Genomic DNA, 18,646 nt, shown 5'->3' with positions numbered 1-18,646 from the left:
ATGCACAGGCGTGTGCACGCACAAACATATATTCCTGTTTTACAAAGTATCCAATGCAAAATAATACAGATACTTACCCGGTAGTGAGCAAGTTGCAGGGCAAGTTGCACAAATGCATCAGGACTAGTTTTTGTTTTCTTCATTAATCCTTTCCCAAATGTGTCAAAGGGAAAAGAATGAAAATCCACATCTTCTGCTAGAGGCCCTGCAGTAGTGGTCAGGGACCTCTCAATCACTTCTTGGCACTAAACAACAGCAAGTATTATATTACACAACTAGTTCCATAAATTTAAGAAGATGAAAATTAAATATTTTGGTTAGCAATTTTAGTTTACTTTAGAGTTTATTTTTGAAAACAACACAATTACCTACATTTCACATAAATGGAACTTTGCTGTGAATCTAGTGAAATGCTAGCACAAGATTTATTAATTCCAGGTTGTTCTGAACATAAACCTGAATTAAAAAAACAACACCCAGCTTCTAGTTCCCTGCTCCTCACCCCTACAACCCACTCTATTCACCTGTGCTGGATAGTCTTTAGTTAATTTTATGAAAAGGTAACATAAACCAAAAGCTCAATTCATTAAAAGCTGAATTTTTCAACCAGTTCTGAAAAATGTTGAGTGTGCCAAACTACTTCTTAAAAAGAAATTTTTTGAAAAATGTTATTACTGTTGTCAGAGTTAAATAAAGTGATGAAATTACAGTAATTAGAGAAGAGCCTTTCTAATAAGCCCCTGAGGGTCAGTGTTTGCGATTGATAAATACTGCAAACAGCCAAGCTAGTTAAGTATATCCAGAACTGCTTTTGCAAGTCAGACATACATATTAAGAAATAAGAGAAGCCAACTTTATAACAGAGGAATTCAGGCCCATGACAAATGCATATATGAAAATAAGACTAGTCTGCTGGATCAGACCAATGGCCCATCTTGTCCAGCATCCTGTTCTCACAGTGGGCAACCAGATGCCTATCAGAAGCCCAAAAGCAAGAGCGTATGTTGAGTGTAGACTAGAAGCAGATGTTTTTTTTAATGACCCTGAGCAAGAAGTGACATTTCCCTAAAACCACATGGGTTTTAAATAAACCTTTTTCTTCTTAACAAATTAATTCTGAAAAAGCAACAGACTTTAAATGGAAGAGTTCTCCTAGCCTCACAGCTACACTGCTTACCTCTTTTCTGGACACTCTGGAGTCTTGAGTCTTTTTAAGACTGGCTGTGAGTAGACACACAGTAGCTCCAGCTGATCTTGATGCCTTCCCCTTATCCTACTACTTTTAAGAAAAACTATCTCCTATACTGATCAGTACCACTCCTGTGGGCAAGAACCAGAGACCTTCGAGTCATGCCATATGTTTCTCAGCAGGTAGACAATACATGTCATACCTGGTAAAACTGAAGCAATGAAACATTTTAACAGATGTATACTACGGATTCATGATGTTAAATGCTTTATATACCACAGATCTTTCAGACACCTATTTTGGCATTCAGCCTACACACCCAAGGGCAAATGAATACTGCGGGACACAGTCACGTGTGTCAGCTTCAGCTCCAATATCTCCATATGTGAAGGGCAGGCGCACCTCCCTCTACCCCCATCCTTGACGTTTTTAGCAGTAAGATCTGGAGAGGGCTTGTGTGGTTTAGGTATGAAGTTTGTACATGGAGGAGGTGCCCCAGTGACATTAGGGGTGGGACTGATGCACATGCCCCCATCCTTCTATATACTTTTTGTCATTGTATGCCCATGCTGAATACCTGAAAAGGGCAAATGTGTACCACCTAAAAGGAACCATATGATGTTGAGACCACTTCCATTGCCTGCAGAAGCAGAGGAGAAACTAGTCCTATGGAGGAAGGAGTGGAGCACCCTAGTACATCCCAGGATCAGCTTTTTTCCCAAGTCTGTCTTCCACTGTCTGGATACACTGTATCCATATTCTGGACTGCCATCAAGCAAACAAACAAAGACAGATTCATAGATGTGTGTGTGTATATTTATGTATATGTATGTGTGCGCGCACACATACATACACATACTAACTCTATACCTTATTCTATTCAGTTCTCAAGATTTCCTGGTTAAAGTCCACAGGTAATATGGATGCATCAAGAACAGCACTTATTGCACTGCATTTCTGCCTCCTCATCCCTAACATGTCCCACTGTCTTGCTACAAGTGTTTGAATACTTCCCATATATATATGCTTTATCATCTTGCAACTGTGGGTACAAGGTTCCAATAATGGGGACAAAGGCCAAGAAGAGAGGAACAGTGTTGTCCAGATAACTGTGGGAAGATTTGTACCTCTTTAATTATGTAGAAGATTGTGCACAAGAAAATTTGGAAGTGTAAGTGCTATATACTCGCAGATCACAGAATATGTTTTGCAATATGCAACATTGTACTGAGGTTTTTTCCTAGCAGATCTCATGAAAACACAACTTATGATAATTTAAGTATCTTTACTGAAAAACAGACATGTGTGTTCTTCAGTCAGCAGGATAATTGTAGGATGCTGTTCACCGCCCAGAGAGCTATTCGCTATGGGCGGTCTATAAATAAAATAAATAAATAAATAAATAAAAATAAGATGAAGTTATTAATATTGATCCAGAAGTGGTTTTGTACTTACTTCTTCAGAGATTTCCCACTGTAGTCTGGTAGGCATAGGAATGCCTAAAGTGGCTTCTCCTTTGCAATGGCCACCTTCTGTGTAGCCCAGCTCAAGACAGTCAGAAAACATGACATTCTGGAGAGGAGTGCAAGGAAATCAGATAAACACATTATTACATGTATTGCAAATGCATTGTTGTAGAACACAGTATTTAAATCCATATAAAACAGTGATTCTCAAGCTTCTTTCCCTACAGACTACATGAAAATTGCAGGCCAGTTAATGATTTCTCTGCCTGTTATAGCAATTGTAATTCCACAGAATTCAAATTGTAATACAGTATAAGAAATAAAAGAAGCAATAAAAATACAATTAAAATCAACATGAATATTCAGTGCAACGGATGTGCTGTCTCCCTTCTTCAACCACTAACATACATCTGAATGAAGCTCATAGACCACTGGTGATGCATGGACCACAGTTTGGGAATCCCTGGTATAGAAAACATCTGGGATTGAAAATCAGATCTGAAGGAGAAAAGAGTATCAGCAAACCTTTGTTAATTTTCTCCCACAAAGCTTATTTTTTAAAAAAATGCTACCCTTGTTCCTTCAGCATTTTATATTTATTTTATTATTACACTGACACCCCACCTTTTCTCCAAGGAGCTGAAGGTGGCACACATGATTCATCCTCACAACAACCAGGTGAGAAGGTTAGGCTGTGACAATGACTGGCTCAGGGATCACCCACGAGCTTAATGGCCAAGTGGGGATTTGAACCCTGGACTTCCAGGTCCTAATCCAACACTCTAACGCTAACCACTTTATCTACATTTAAGTGCACTTAAGATTTATGAAGTAACTAGGGTCTCAGAATACAGTACATTTACAGGTCAGGTCAGTCATGTTTTCCATGTAATAGGAAAACTTTGTGTGTGGATACAGCCAAACACCTCACTTAACATGATCCAACCATTATTTGGTGTGTATCTCCACCTACAAAAACTCTAAAATTCAGCATTAAAAGGTAAGCTAGGTCTAGGAGCTGCATTCCTCCTGGCTTGTGCAGGGAGATGCCCTGCCCCTGAGTGACAATTACAGCCTTCTTCCTGGAGGGGAGCAATCTTCCCTGGGTTTACCACAAGCTCCTAAAAATGACAGCAGCAGGAATACCAGAGAGCTGAGAACAGACTTTAATATTATGCTCCCCAAAGCGTCGCTTAGCTCTTCTACCACTGTAGCTTTGTATTCAATTTTACAATCTACTGTAGACCACTTTGATGGTCTTTTAGATCGGGGTGATCTTTTTGGTCCAAGGGCCAAATATTTATCTGTCCTCAACCCAGTGGGCCAACTTTGACAGGTGGATGGGTCAACTCACATGCCAATTACCTGATGTCATTAGGACATCAGATGATTGGCAGCTAGGTTATCCTGCCTACATGCCAAAGTTTTCATTGAAACTACTGCTAAAATTCAGCTTTTTTCCTATTTTAGGAGTGGTTTGAATGCAAACAGCATTGTGCTTCTGGAGCAATTGGGAGCTCACTTCCTGATAGTTCCTCTGAAGCTACGCATGTACCTGATATCACATATTGTCAGGTGTGGGGAAGTCAGGGCTAGCCCCAGGCATACCAGGGCCCTTGGGCACTAGCCTACCCTGAGCCCTGGCACAAGCATGCACGCACGCCCCACCTACCTACCTATCAGGCAGGTGGGAGGGAGGTCAGGCAAACGAGCAAGCGAGCGGGGGGGCAGGGGGAGAGCGGGGTGGGTGGGGGGTAAGTGAGCCGGCAGCTCCCTCCCTGCAATCCACTGCAGGGAGCCTGCCACAGAAGGGGAGCACTACTCCTCCACCATAATGAGGGTGAGCGGGTAGGGGGAGGGTGAGCGAGCGGGGGGAGGGCGAGTGAGGAAGCAGGTGGGGGAGGGCGAACGGGAGGGTGAGCGAGGGAGCCGGCAGAGGCCAGGTGGGGGTGGAGGATGAGCAAGCAGGCGCGGGCCTGTGAGTGGGTGGGCAGCTCCCTCCCTGTGATCCGTGGCAGGGAGCCTGCTGCGGAAGGGGAGTACTACTCCACCATAACAAGGGTGAATGGGCAGAGGGAGGGCGAGTGAGGGGGTGGGTGGGGGGAGGCGAGTGAGGAAGCAGGCGGGGGAGGGGGAGTGAGGGAGCTGGCAGAGGCCGGGTGGGGGTGGAGGGTGAGTGAGCGGGTGCGGGCCTGTGAGTGGGTGGGCAGCTCCCTCCCTGTGATCCGTGGCAGGGAGCCTGCTGCGGAAGGGGAGTACTACTCCACCATAACAAGGGTGAATGGGCAGAGGGAGGGCGAGTGAGGGGGTGGGTGGGGGGAGGCGAGTGAGGAAGCAGGTGGGGGAGGGGGAGTGAGGGAGCTGGCAGAGGCCGGGTGGGGGTGGAGGGTGAGTGAGCGGGTGCGGGCCTGTGAGTGGGTGGGCAGCTCCCTCCCTGTGATCTGCGGCAGGGAGCCTGCTGTGGAAGGGGAGCACTACTCCACCATAACGAGGGTGAACGGGCAGGGGGAGGGTGAGCAGATGGGGGGTGAGCGAGTGAGGAAGCAGGCGGGGGGAGGATGAGTGGGAGAGCGAGCGAGGGAGCCGGCAGAGGGTGGGTGGGGCAGAGGATGAGCAAGCGAGCGCGGGCCTGTGAGTGGGTGGGCAGCTCCCTCCCTGCGATCCGCAGCAGGCAGCCTGCTGCGGAAGGGGAGCACTACTCCCCCACCATAACAAGGGGCCCTTCAGGGAGCCGGCCCTGGGGGAAGTCGTGTGTGGTTTGCAAGGAACTGCCACACGAGCTACATTGGGACCCCTGCCTGGCCAAATCTGGCCCATAGGACAGAGGATCCCCACCACTGTTTTAGATCAAAGGAAAAATATCAAAGAATTACCTTGGATACTTCTAGTATTTTGCTTATTATTAATATGAAGGTTATTTCCTGCCCTTACAGCTGCAATTGGTTTTGAAATGGGCAAGTTAAAAAAAAGGGAAGGAGGTACAGAGACTGAAAGCTACCAGCTCCTTGAGCTGGTAAGGAAATATTCAGATAATCTGTCTAGATGTCTTAAAAACCCAGTTCCCCTTCATTTGGAACATATACACGCTCACCTCCCAAAGATGGCCCATAATAGGAGCATCTGCCCAAGAATGTTCAGCATTCAGGCCCATTTTACCATTCTTAAACACTACAAGAGTGAATGACTTGTCAAACCACCTATGAAAGACAAGAAGTTCGCATTAAAAACATTTGTTATTCAAGGCTATATCTTTGAGCAAAATGACTTATCAATGACCTAAAAATAAAGGTCAGGATAACTATAACTTATAGCAGCAAATTTAAAGTGAAATGCACACAGAATACATGGAATACAAGGTTGACCCACTTATGAAATCATAACTAGTAGGGTAGATGTGCTCACCTTACCTCCCAACAGTTGAGTCATTGCTGCTTACCAGGATCGAGAGGGACAAGGTGACAGGAAGGTCAGCATAGTGCAAATGCACCAGCAGCAAATGCACCAGCAGAGCCAATCCAGAGTTCCTGTTGGTGCATTTGTACCATGTCAACCTCTCCGCTGCCTTGTCCTTTTCCCTCCTGGTAAGTAATAGCAAGATCTGAACAGTGTGGTTCACGACAGATGCTACTGGAGGTCACTGATTTATAGGGTCGCCATAAGTCGTGATCGACTTGAAGGCACAACAACAAGAAGTAAAAGCAACTCAACTGTTGGAAGGTCAGGTGAGCACCTCCATCCCACCTCACTGTCTACTACTGATAACAACTTGTAAAAGATAACATACATGATATTAAAGTCATATACAACTCTGGGTAGCTGAAATATGTGGCTGCATCACACACCACATAAAATAAAAAGTGAGTAAGATTAGTTACATTAGCAAAAGGGTTGCTTTATCAAAGTGTTACAACTGAGGCAAATCTACAACACAGTCATTCCCTTTTTCCAGGCGGGGTGGGAGTGGGGGCTAGGGAACTCTTAGCACCCTCACCAAGAAGGTGCAATTTCTGTCAACCTCTGAAAGAAGCAGTGATAAGTAAATATATGAAACATATGTTTGCAAATACATATCCATGAGCACTACATTGATGGTTAGAAACATAACATTCATCAAATGCTAAAAAAGAGCAAACCAACCAACCCACAACCACACCTACATCTTATCTTAATTCAGGCCTACTAAAAAAGAGAAGAAAAAAAATCATGATTTATGTTCCTTAGGTAAAGTTTGTAACTAAAGAGTGTTATAGGATTGAGGGATTGGGATGGATGATATCTGTGGGTCTCCTCCAAGCCCATAATCCTGTTACCTGGAAGTTGGGAACTGTAGTGGAAAAAACATGCCATACTAGTCAAACAAGTTCCTTTTATAAGTTAATAGTTCTGGCCAAGTCAGTCTGTGAGTTAATGGGCCTGTTGAGTGGCCATCTACATGCCAAAGGACATGTTCCAGAGCAATCCTGTGGATATAGGAACTCTGGCAGGAGAGTGATTCCCTCCCCCATTCTGGGGCCAGGAGCTAGTCTGTGTTTGTGAATCTGAGGTGAAGTTAGAAGCTGGAAAGACACAGAGAGGCTCACCTTGCTCTTTGTGCTGAACCGCAAGACCTACTGGTGAAAGTTCTGTTGGACTGTTAATGCTGAGAGAGAGATGGGGGGGAGGGGTCTCATAAAGACATCACAGTCTCCGCTGACCTTCATTCCAAGGAAACCTAACCCTGGGTGAACGCAGGAACCCTTGGAAGTCTTGCGCTACTCAGAGATTGGGGTGTGTGCAACAATATACTGAAGAACGTTAGGCTATTCACACACATCACTGAACTGAAAAGCTGTTTTGTTTGTGCCATTTTGATTCTCAGTGTAAAAGATACATCAAAGTTTCGGGATACAACATAAAACCTACCACAAGTGCAAACAAAGGAAGTTGGCTACATATGTAAAGAAGTGAAAGGGCATTTCTGCTTCCCATAGCCAAAGTACCTGTCATAGCATTTGCCATGTAGAAGTGCCTTTGCATAGGTGTCCATTGATGTCATTGGGTTCTCTTCCCTGTAACCCTGAACAGTATCATCCAAAGTCACGAAGAAAGCTGCCTTTTCAATAGCATCTAAGGACTGCTTGTTCTTTCCATGGGCAAAATATGTCTGGCGAGCCTTAGCCCAAGGCACTCTGCCGGGAAAATTTAAAGCAAACATCATGTATAGTCAGTGAATGTAACTAGCCTTACAATCACCCTCTTTAAAACAGTGTATTTTTAAAGTTTTAAGTTATGCCTACTTAAGCAATAGCAAAACAGAACACACACCAATGATGAAAAATACATCTTCCAGTTATGTTAGTCTTAAAATGGAAGGTGTGCACAAACTCTCTCTCAAGTTTATATGGATATACTATTCATTGGCTTAAAGAAATCACTGTACAGTAGCAACTCAGAGAATGTTGGATATAGGAGGCACTGTTTTACAATGGTTCCAATCCTATCTCCAGAATTGGTTTCAGAGAATTGCACTGGGCGATTGTTTTTTGGCCCCCTGGAAGTTTTGCTGTGGGGTGCTGCAGGGTGCCATCTTGTCCCCAACGCTGTTTAACCTCGATATGAAGCCATTAGGAATGGTCATTAGATTTGGGTGAGGTGTCAGCAGTATACTGATGATACCCAGCTCTCTTTGTCAGTAACATCTGAATCAGGAGAGACCGTGCAAGCCCTGAACCAGTGCCTGGACTAGTTGGTGGGCCAAATGAGGGCCAACAAACTCTGAATCCTAGCAAGATGGAGTTGCTGTGGTAGGTGGTTCTCAAGTCTGGACAAATGGTCAACTGCCTGCTTTGGATGGGGTTGTACTCCCTCTGAAAGAGTAAGTTCGTAATCTGGCGGTGTTCCCGGATCCATCTTTCTTACTAGAGACCTAGGTGACCTCAATGGATAGGAGTGCCTTTTTCCAGCTTTGGATGGTAAGACATCTATGGCTGTTTCTGGACTGGGACAGCATCCAGGCTGGATTACTATAATATGTTCTATGTGGGGCTGCCCTTGAGGTTGGTCCAGAAGCTGCAGCTGGTGCAAAATGTGGTGGCATCACTGCTCTCTGGGGCAAGACATTACCAATACGTTACTCTGCTGTTGAACGAATTGCACTGGCTGCCAATTTCTTCTAGTTCAAAGTGCTGGTTTTGGTTTATAAAGCCTTATATAGCCTGAGATCAGAATACCTGAACCTTTTATATATCCAGTTGATCACTGTGCTCTGCAGGTGAGAGCTTCCTAGAGGTATCATCTCAACAGGTGGTCCATTCTGCACAACTTAGGAAGTGGACCTTTAACGTTGTGGCACCTACCCTTTGGAACTACCTCCCCTTAAATATTAGACAGGCACTGTCTCTGTTCTTTTCAGTACCTACTGAAGACCTTCCTCTTTCAACAACCCTTATTGTAATTATTTTGTACTGTAATGGTTTTTAAGATGTTTTTAGTATTTTATTGCTTGTTGTTTGCTGCCCTGGGCTCCCTTTGGGAGAAAGGGCGAGATATAAATTTTAAAATAAATAAAGAAGTTCAGATTATCCTTATCTCTGGAACCTCTGCATGAAGCAAGCCCAGGAACATTTTTCAAGCCTCCGTGTCTACCTACCAAATGTGCAGAGAATGCTATGCGAGCACAAAGATCCAATGTTCAATGTGGTATCTCCCTGTCCAGGCACTACAAGCCCAAGATCTGTTCCTCATGTCCACCAGATGGCAAGTACCAGGTCCTCAAAAGGTTATAAATATGTGCACACCTCTAAACTTATTGCATCTCTGCTTTTCTCATCCCCACTATAAAATCACTGGGTATTCCTAGCAAATTCTCAAATGCAATTATTTATAGGCTTGTTACAAATAAATTATATGAAATTGTTTGTAGCCCCCTTGGTGTTCGCATTCAATATTTCAGCGAGAAGCCATGCTACATGGTCCTGAGAGGAAAAATCATATAGATGTCAGCCAATCCAATTTAAAAATCAACGGTATAAATACCAAAGACTATACAAAACAATTAACACAGCCAGCAAAAGATTAGGCAGATATAGAAGCAAAAAGACTCTTAAAGCTGAAAGTAGGACCAAATTGTTTTCCATTTATGAGAAATAATTGGCATTTGTTTGGGGGTGTCTTTTAAGTTCATACCTGTCTCCTGCAGTAAGAGCAGCTAATTTCTCTTCACCAGGCTGCGGCTCTGATTTATCATCTAGAATCTGCTGCATCTGCTGTTCAATCTCCCGGGCTTTCAGCAGTCTGCCATCATAGTACAGCCATACTTTGTAATAGCATCCCTTATGGTACACAACAATGTGTTTGCTGTCTTTTATATGCTGAATAGTGTCTAGAATTGCAACCCAAAGTTTGGAAATGAGCAAAGATTTCTGTAATGGAAATTTTTAAATCTTTGAAGTGCCCAGCTCTAAACTGTATCCATTATTCTAAATCCATTTGCCTGACCTTAAACTGGTTTACAGACTTGGGGATGTACCCAACAAAGATGTTTCATTCGCACAAAGACTTCCACTTGCACCATGGAACTTCCCCTCACTCTGCTCTCCCCACATTCCCCCCCTGCTGCAGAGAGTTGGGGAAATCCCGAGTATAGCTTTGGGGAGCATGTGGGGGAGGAAAGGGTGGGAAGTTCCATTGCACAAGCAGAAGTCCTTGTGCAAGCGGGACAAGCTAGTTGAATACAACCCATAGACTTGTAACTATAAACTGGTTGTTCATGAATTATTAAGAAGATGCTCAATATTAGATCAAGCACTGTGTTGCACCAATTTGTCCCATGAAACATTGTTCTAAATTTTGTAATCCTCTATATGCATAAGCAGCTTTCTTGTGCTATCTAACTAAAATCTGTATTTTGGAACCTCACATATACACTTTTATTCAAAGCCCTATCTGTCTTCCTGCTTGCTATTTTCTTTAAAAATCTGGTAAAGATTCAAACACTGACTAGCTAAGGATGGTAAAGAGCCCTCTCATGGAACTATGTCACTCTCTTTACATGGGGAGTAACCAGAAATGACCACATTTGAAAATTGTGCCCCACATCAAAGCTGAAGACTTCAGACAGAAAACTAATTTTCAAGTGTTCTCTGTGGTAGCAAACCTTGATATGGAGCATGTCCAAATATCACTGGAGGTAGAACTACATGTCCTAGTATTTAACATTCTATGCTTTTACAGTCAAAGAATGCAAATGCAGTAATGTTCATGCTATGGAAAAAAGGGATGCAGGTATCAAACCTTTAACTCGGGTGAAGAAAAGTAACATGAGAGTTAACTATCAAGACAAAAAACACTGCTTTCATAGAAGTACTGCTTTCAAAATAAAGCCAGCAGTTTGCTATTTAGTGTCAACATTTTATCATTATTTTTCATTACCAAAAGACTAACATGCTGAGCAAAGCTTCAGAGAAATGAAAAATGAAAGGGCATTAGTAGTGATTTTAAGTAAAAGAGAGCATATTTTAAAAAGTTCATTTATTAAAAATAGAAAAAAATGGCAAAATGTTGGCCATATGCCAGTTGAATTAACAGCTATATTATGAAGTATTACATGATATTTTTGCAAGGTCCAGTTCACGGAAGTATATGAACCATTTGAGTCCATTTCTATGCATGAAGTCCAAAGTTACTTTTTCTCACCAAATTATTTCACATCAGAAGACACAATGAAATTATATTCCCCAAGACAGATCCAATTTGTTATTAAAATTACAGTTTTACCTTCATGTACTTTTACTACTCCAGTTCCACAGCCTACCCTCCTCTGCCCAATTTGAGATACATTGTATAGATGAAAAGATTTAAAATTGTCTACAGAAAGTAAACCTGAGCCCTATTGTACACATTTGTAAAATGGGGGTGGGTAGGAAAGAAGAGACTCTTGTGTTATTTTCTTCCCACTGCACTATGGCTCAGCTACAAGATCTGGCCACATGCCAGGCCAAAAACAAAAGAAAGAAGTGTCACTCGACACAAAAGCAGAGTAATTCAAATAGTTCCGAGAGGAGTTCACCAAGATCTTACTCTTCCAATTGTGATCCCAGCATATATAACACTGGGGAGCAGAACCAACCTCTCAGCATCAAGAATTATTTTGTTTTTAAATTCTTTATTACCGGATTAATACAAAGTTCATCTGAAAAAATGTTTTAAGCACACTTTGCCTATGAAGGGTGGCTTCGCCCAAATTCACCCCATCTCCACAAGCTGATTTAGGACACCTGGTGAAAAGTATTCATCTGCATTCTCTGCTCTCTTAGATCTACAGGGAGAGACGTTAGTCCATGCTCCAGTTTTTACAGAAATAGAACATGGAGTTGCAAGGCTTTCTCTGTGGTAGTACCTACATTCTGGAATGCATTTTGATCAGAAGTTCATAATTTTGGTGGCTGGCCAAAGCCTGGCTCTTTAGAAAGGCTTTTAGCTATGATTGAAGGTATGCTGATTTTTCAGGACCAGATATTTAAAATGCATTTGTGAGTTTTTACTGCTTTTTAGAAGTATCTTTAATGTTGCCATTTGTCCCATATGCCACTTTGAATGTAGTTCTGTCAGCAGAGAAAAAGTATAGAAATGTGATATAACCTCCCCCCGCCCCATTAGTTTAAATGATTCAACACACACACACACACACACACACACACACACACACACACACACACACACACACACGGTTCTAGGAAGTAGCAGCAACTGGGAACAGATGCCTATACCAACTCTCACCATTCATCATAACATGCATCAATCTTCTTAGTAGTGAGTAGGCACAACACTGAAATGGTTCATAGCTTTTAAAAACTGGATCTTATAGCATATTATAGTAAAATTAGAGTGATTTCTCTGCTAGAAAAATCACAAAGCCTTACCAGGTATGCAAATATTGTAGGCTGAAGTAATCTGTTATATACACAGAAAATTAGAATAAAAGTGGGGGGCCAAATACATCGACAGGACTAACACTGTACCTGTCTCTGTGCCTGGTAAACGACTAGTGTTGAACATACGTTCATACTGAGAAGAACACATTGGGATGGCATTGTAAATCATAAGCTGAAAGGAAAAAAGGAAAGTCAAAAAACCCCACACACAAAGATTTCAAAACAATGAGGTTGTATGGAAATTTGAACTCCTATGAAGTTAAAGAGGCAATGGATAGAGGACCCAAAGGAATGGAAACAAAAATTGAAATGATCACATGAAAGAGAAAAATCCATACTGAGTAGCAAATCATTTCCCAAGAACCGCTTTTTTGAAAAAGGAAAGAGCAGTCAAAATACATAAACATTCAAGCTGAAATGTTGTTTTCAAGCAACAAAGTATTTTAAGTGTGGCTGAGGATTTATTCAATTGTTTCCATGTATTTAAAGTGCACAATTCACTCCATTCTCTTTGGACTACAAGCACTGTAAATATGAATGTTTGTTATTAGCATGATATCTTCAAGAGGAAATTCTGGCAGTATTTCATTTTTTTGTTTCTTTGATGTTCCTTCTCTTCAGTTGATTCTTCTTACCTGTTTCCTCTCCTGGAATACGGGAGGTATTAAACATCCTCTCCCATTGTGCTGAGCAGAGTGGAACAGTGGATCCCATCAGAAGAATCTATGCCGCAAACGAGTGTTATAATTGTGTTTTACAGATACAGTTAATACATGAAGAGAAAAACACACGTGAGGGTTAGAGAGATTTTCAGAAGATTTGGCGATTCTTGAGCCACTTCACATTAGGGAAAATTTTCTAGGTAGACGTCATTTCCATGAGAGGGAATTGTGGCTCATCACCCTCATTAAAAAATATGTATACTCCACCACATGTATACACATGCAATTTCTCTGCAGGAGGCTGCGTCTTGTGTACTGTCAGAATGCTGGCTTTCAAATTCCCTTTTATTATTTTCTTCCTAGACCTCTCTCTGGCCTGCCAAATGGCAGCATCTACCACAATTATTCTGGTTGCTCTTAAGCTGCCAGTTACAGTCCACATTTCTTCCTTCCCCATACCCTTCAACATTATGTTGAATTACGTTCAGATGAACCATAGTGGGGGCTGCCACTAATATTTCTGATCTGTTATGTATCATCATTTCCACAATCAGAGGTTATTTTCAATATATTTTAATATACTATATCTGTATGTGATACAGTAAAACCCCACTTTTCCAGCCCTTTTCTCCCACAAAGAACTATAGAAATCAAGTACTAAAACTGAACAGAAAGAGGAAGAGCTTTTTATACAGACTATTCATGGATATTGCTTTTCAATTAGTAGAATTCTGTGCAATCAAATTTGTCACCTGAACATTTCTGAACTTCCCTCAATTCTACACAATATATTTAATTTTTAAATGAATGTCATTATAAGAGACATTGTACCACAAAAAGTATCATTAAACACACAATTCAGATGCATGTGTGTATCACCCTCTCACACTGAAGTCCGGTGACTTTCCTGTTCACTAACTTTGCGCATCAAACTCTCAGACTATTTTTAAAAATAGTGTCTTCATGTTTAAAAAAGCAGTTTGAAAGACTGGTAGAAGAGCTGCTGAACAGGGAACTCATTCAGTATGTTCAGCAGACAGAACACTGTTAGTTCTTATAATAACTTAGACTAGTGCTGCGTTAATTAGCTTTCACCCCACTATGCTAAAGATGACACAGGACCAAAAGGAACCATATTTGGGTGTTCAGGACATGTGATAACGTGACACGTAAGAGTGGGGCCTTGTTCTCTTGCCCTGCCCAAACTGTTGCACCCCATGCTGGTCCCCCCCAACATCCAATCTGTGCAGTCAGGGTTCCAGCACAGGGGGACAGTCTAGTTGTGTTGGCAGGCTGCCCCACTTGCTCCCAGAAGGGTAGACAGCATTGTGAAGGAGCTGGCATTGGCGCAGGGCAGATGTGCACCCGTTTCCCACAACAATCATTGCATTTCTTGAATGCTTAAGTAAGACTTATGTGCATCCCTTATCTGCTGTACTATTCAAGACAATGAAATGCTTTCTAAGACCGCATAAGAAATATTTCATGCAAATTACATGGTACATTTATTTCTGTTAAACAGCTAATGTTGACGCTTATGGAGCCCATATTCTCTCATTAATTGCAGTTAAGCAATGGCTATGAATTTTTGCCTTTATTCCAAAGCTATACATTCAGTTGTTAGCCCAAGTATCCTTTGTGTGAAAACGTTGAGATACCTGCCCAAGAAAATAAGCACTGCCAATATCTCTATTGCAGGAAGAGCATAGCACAGCTGTTACATACAATTTCACCTTTCAGGTTAATAGAAATCAGGAAACACAGATTGCCATTTCTACTTTTGACATAACTGGAAGGACATTCAGTAGTAAAAAAAACTAGCATTCATCCCTCCAAACCACAAATGAAGTGTACTGATTTGGGAGGAAACTATTAAAAAAAGGAGCATGTTAGAGAATATCAATATTTAGTGAATGGGCACATCTGCAAAGAAAACACCCTACCCTTCTTCTTCAGTGCAAAACCATGGGTGTAGGAAGCTGCCTCCCCACAAAAGTAATTCATGTTTCAAATGGCAATGCTGCTCCTTCCTCTGTGTCTCCCATGCACAGTTCAGGACTCTCCACACCTGTTTTGAGCATAGGGCAAGAGTTCATTCCCAGGCTACATGCAGGCATCCTGCGGCCTGCAGGGAATGGAATAGGTAGGTTGAATGAACAGATCAGAGCCCCTCCAAAATTCCTGTATCAAGCCCTAAAGAGGAGAAGGTAGGAATTTTACTGATGTCAGCTGGACAGCATTAGGAGCCATGTTGAGTCCAAGGTAGAAAAGAGCAGGGACCTAGCTAAGTGATTCCCACTGACTTGCCCTTAAAAAGCAAATTTTAATTTGCATTTATTTGGCCTCCCAGCTACTCAACAACCTCACTATTTGGTTTGCTTGTTACGGAAAGCGCTTTTGACTGAGGTGGATAAATCATGTCTTGCACACATCCACACTTACATTTTATGGTAGGAGGCTTTATTCCTCCTCTCATTTAATTGTCAACAGATAAGACTTTTCTTATTGATAAGATCCAAATGTATATTTCAAGAAAATCTACATACTGGTTGGATTTGTTGTCTGTCCAGTTTTCTTCTATATAGCAGGGTAGCATGGATAGCATTGCCAGCTCTAGCTGCCTGTACAGTGGTGGGAGTAAAATAAAGGAAGTCCTAAAGGACAAAGAGAACAGATAGGGATGGATATTAGTGGAGTCATACCTTGCTCAAAAACAAGACTACCACAAATGCACAGAGTTCCAATGCTGACTGTTGAAAGGAAATCGTCACACAATACAACAGAACCAGCTACACTCATGGATCACAGCCAGAAGTCACCATCAAATTACATATGATTACATTACATGACTTCTGCTGGACTAAAGTGGGTACAGAATTGCAGTTCAGTATGGCTTTCACTGAAATCCCATCAGAAAACATATTTCATCTTATTAATCAAGATACTGACTTGGTTTGCACATCACATTAAGCCAAACCATGGCTTAGCTCAAATGCATAAGCGTGTGCTCCCAGAGAGGAGGCTGCAGCCACTTTGCTCCTCCTTGGTCAATTGGTACTGTACTATGCTGAGCTAAATTATAGCATGGCTTAGCATGGTGCCCAAACACAGGCTCGCGGTTTTACTCTCTCCAGACTAAACACAAGCTGTAACCATGGTTTGTCCAGAATAGCTAAGCCATGAACTCAGGACAACATGCTAAGCCAAACCAAGGCTTAGTGTGATGTACAAACCAGGCCAATGCCTTATGTTCCATTTCCAATCTTCAGGCAGAGTGCCTGAACTTACATAGTCAAAACAGCAGCATCCATACACAAGAAGGAGGTACTGCTGCCCTAAAGGAAGTGGTTCGGTGGATGGTTTGACAACGGCCACAGAGCTGCACCATTTACTCACCATTGCAAAATAATTACTGTTAACCATAATTGGTCCACGGCCTCGGAGGTAAATGTATTCTTCCCACCAATCACTAACCTACAGTAAGCACAAACAGGATCAAAATAATCAATCAGTGAAATTCACCAATTAAAAGAAAGGGTCCCTTGTCATTAGGATATCAATACACTAGACACATGGAAAGATTGGACCCTTAGCTTCTGAAAATGAAAACTAAATACAATCTCAGAATTGTGTTCTACCTTTGCTAGGAAGCCAAATGAACAAAATAAAAGATGATCTAGCCTTAACAAAAACAAACAAACAAGCAAACAAAAACAGACCAGAGGAACAACAAAATTAATGGGGGAAATATCTGAAAAGAACCTAATTTTTATATAAGTGTGTGTATGTATGTATGTGTGTGTATGAATACAAAACCAAAATATCAATAAACAAATAACTTTGATGAACTTAATAATACATTGTACATTGACATTTTGGTTCAGTATATATATTGCCATTTTTACATACTTTGCCTTCTTAAGTTCTTTGTCCATTCAGGTTTGCTAGGAAGGCCAAAAACTGTGGTCATCTAATTTTCCCACTCTCTTGCCGGCTTGGCAGAGGCAAGTGCCTCTGCCCACCACCACCATCCAAGGAAGCCACACATCCCCTGAACTCTTTCCTGTAGGAAAGTGGCAGAGTGTGTTAGCCTCAAGTCTGTTTTTTCTGTGGAAGTGGTGAGGAGTATGGTGTCTTGGCTGTTGCTTGATGGCGGTTGGAGCACTGCTGTTGAGCAGCCAAGGAAGTCCCTGCCGCTCTTTTGTACAGCAGGAATGTGGGGCATGAGGTTTACTGGTTGCTCTCCACTGCCAAGGTGCTCTATAGTGCCTTGGCTACAAGCTGCCAACTACCACTCTTTGTAATCTTGGAAATGGGGGAAGAGTGGGGATCAGGTGCCAGAGTGATCCTGACCCACCACTGCTACTTCAAAGTTGGAAAGAAGGCCAGCTTGCCATACTCACCATGATGTGTGAAAATGTAGAGACCTAACAGGGTTGAAAGCTACGGTTAATTAACAGTGAATGTTAACTGAAGAGCTAGCATTTTCACTATGATTGTTGAGAACAGTGTAGAGCAGTTCAATGGAAATTTCTTTGATATTCAATAACTGGGAAACAATCTTAGCAACAGGCAGAGTGTCATGTGGATGCCTTCCCAATAGACCTCTTCTGAAGAGTTTTTCAAGAAGGTTAAGATCTCATTAGTAAAGCTGGTGGAAAGTATACCACCAGCAGAACTGACTGTTAACTAATGTACCCTCAACATTAAGTAGTTTCTTAGTTTCTGATATTCAGCACAACTGGTTAAGGCAGAGATAAGGATCAGATTAACCAGGAAAGCGTCTATGAATGTCATTAGTGTTGTGTGATGCCGGATTGATTTGCTATATCAATCTACACTTCCAAGCTATGAAACTACATTTGAGACAGATGCAAGTACTAACAGGCAGTTCTGCGTAAAGTTAAAAGGGAGAAAAATCTGAGAACCAGGTACTCTCAGCATTTGCATGTGGCTCACAAGTTTGTTATCTATTTCCCCCAAACAGGAAAAAAAGGCTTATGTAAGTGTTGGCAAACTTAAAACAATTAAGCCTAATTATCAGCTCAAACTAGAAATTCAGTATAACCCAATTTAGGCTGTCACTGCTGTCTTCGGCCTCCCTAGCAGGAAGAATAAGTTGATGGTGCTTGCACAAAAAAGCATTAGCCACAGATGCTACTGGACACTTGGTGAAAATGGTGGGATTACCGAAAGAAACAAAACAAAACAACTACAAAATCATTAATTCCATGGACACCTTTATCAAGTCTTGGTTGCTACCGGTCTCTATAGTAAACACAGGAATGAGAATTTCTAGAACTGAAATGCTAACTTATCTTTTCTTCTAAACACTATTTTTTCTTACGAGAAACCTGGAAAATATCAAATTCAGGAATGAAGATTCAAGTAGCTTAAACTATAAGATTTCATGAAAGT

General features: G+C 41.8%; 1 protein-coding gene across 8 annotated transcripts in view; it reads right to left on the bottom strand.

Moving 5' to 3' along the window:
* CPT1A (carnitine palmitoyltransferase 1A) overlaps positions 1 to 18,646 on the bottom strand; it is a 55,720-nt gene that overhangs the window by 12,089 nt on the left and 24,985 nt on the right. For 7 of the 8 annotated variants that reach the window (XM_061609930.1, XM_061609931.1, XM_061609925.1 and 4 more), the window contains 8 exons: positions 16,625 to 16,702; positions 15,775 to 15,882; positions 13,202 to 13,289; positions 9,820 to 10,015; positions 7,635 to 7,823; positions 5,747 to 5,852; positions 2,645 to 2,761; positions 78 to 245 (listed from right to left, as the gene is read on the bottom strand). In XM_061609930.1, the coding sequence (XP_061465914.1) occupies positions 78 to 245; positions 2,645 to 2,761; positions 5,747 to 5,852; positions 7,635 to 7,823; positions 9,820 to 10,015; positions 13,202 to 13,289; positions 15,775 to 15,882; positions 16,625 to 16,702 (1,050 nt within the window). Of the gene's footprint in view, positions 1 to 77; positions 246 to 2,644; positions 2,762 to 5,746; positions 5,853 to 7,634; positions 7,824 to 9,819; positions 10,016 to 12,653; positions 12,739 to 13,201; positions 13,290 to 15,774; positions 15,883 to 16,624; positions 16,703 to 18,646 lie in introns of all 8 variants that reach the window. The other variant, XM_061609933.1, reaches the window with a different exon arrangement.

Source organism: Rhineura floridana, chromosome 2 (assembly GCF_030035675.1).
Source record: "Rhineura floridana isolate rRhiFlo1 chromosome 2, rRhiFlo1.hap2, whole genome shotgun sequence".
NCBI classification, from domain to species: Eukaryota; Metazoa; Chordata; class Lepidosauria; order Squamata; family Rhineuridae; genus Rhineura; species Rhineura floridana.
The sequence above is the reverse complement of the archived record's forward strand: the minus strand, read 5'-3'. Positions and strand labels throughout refer to the sequence as shown.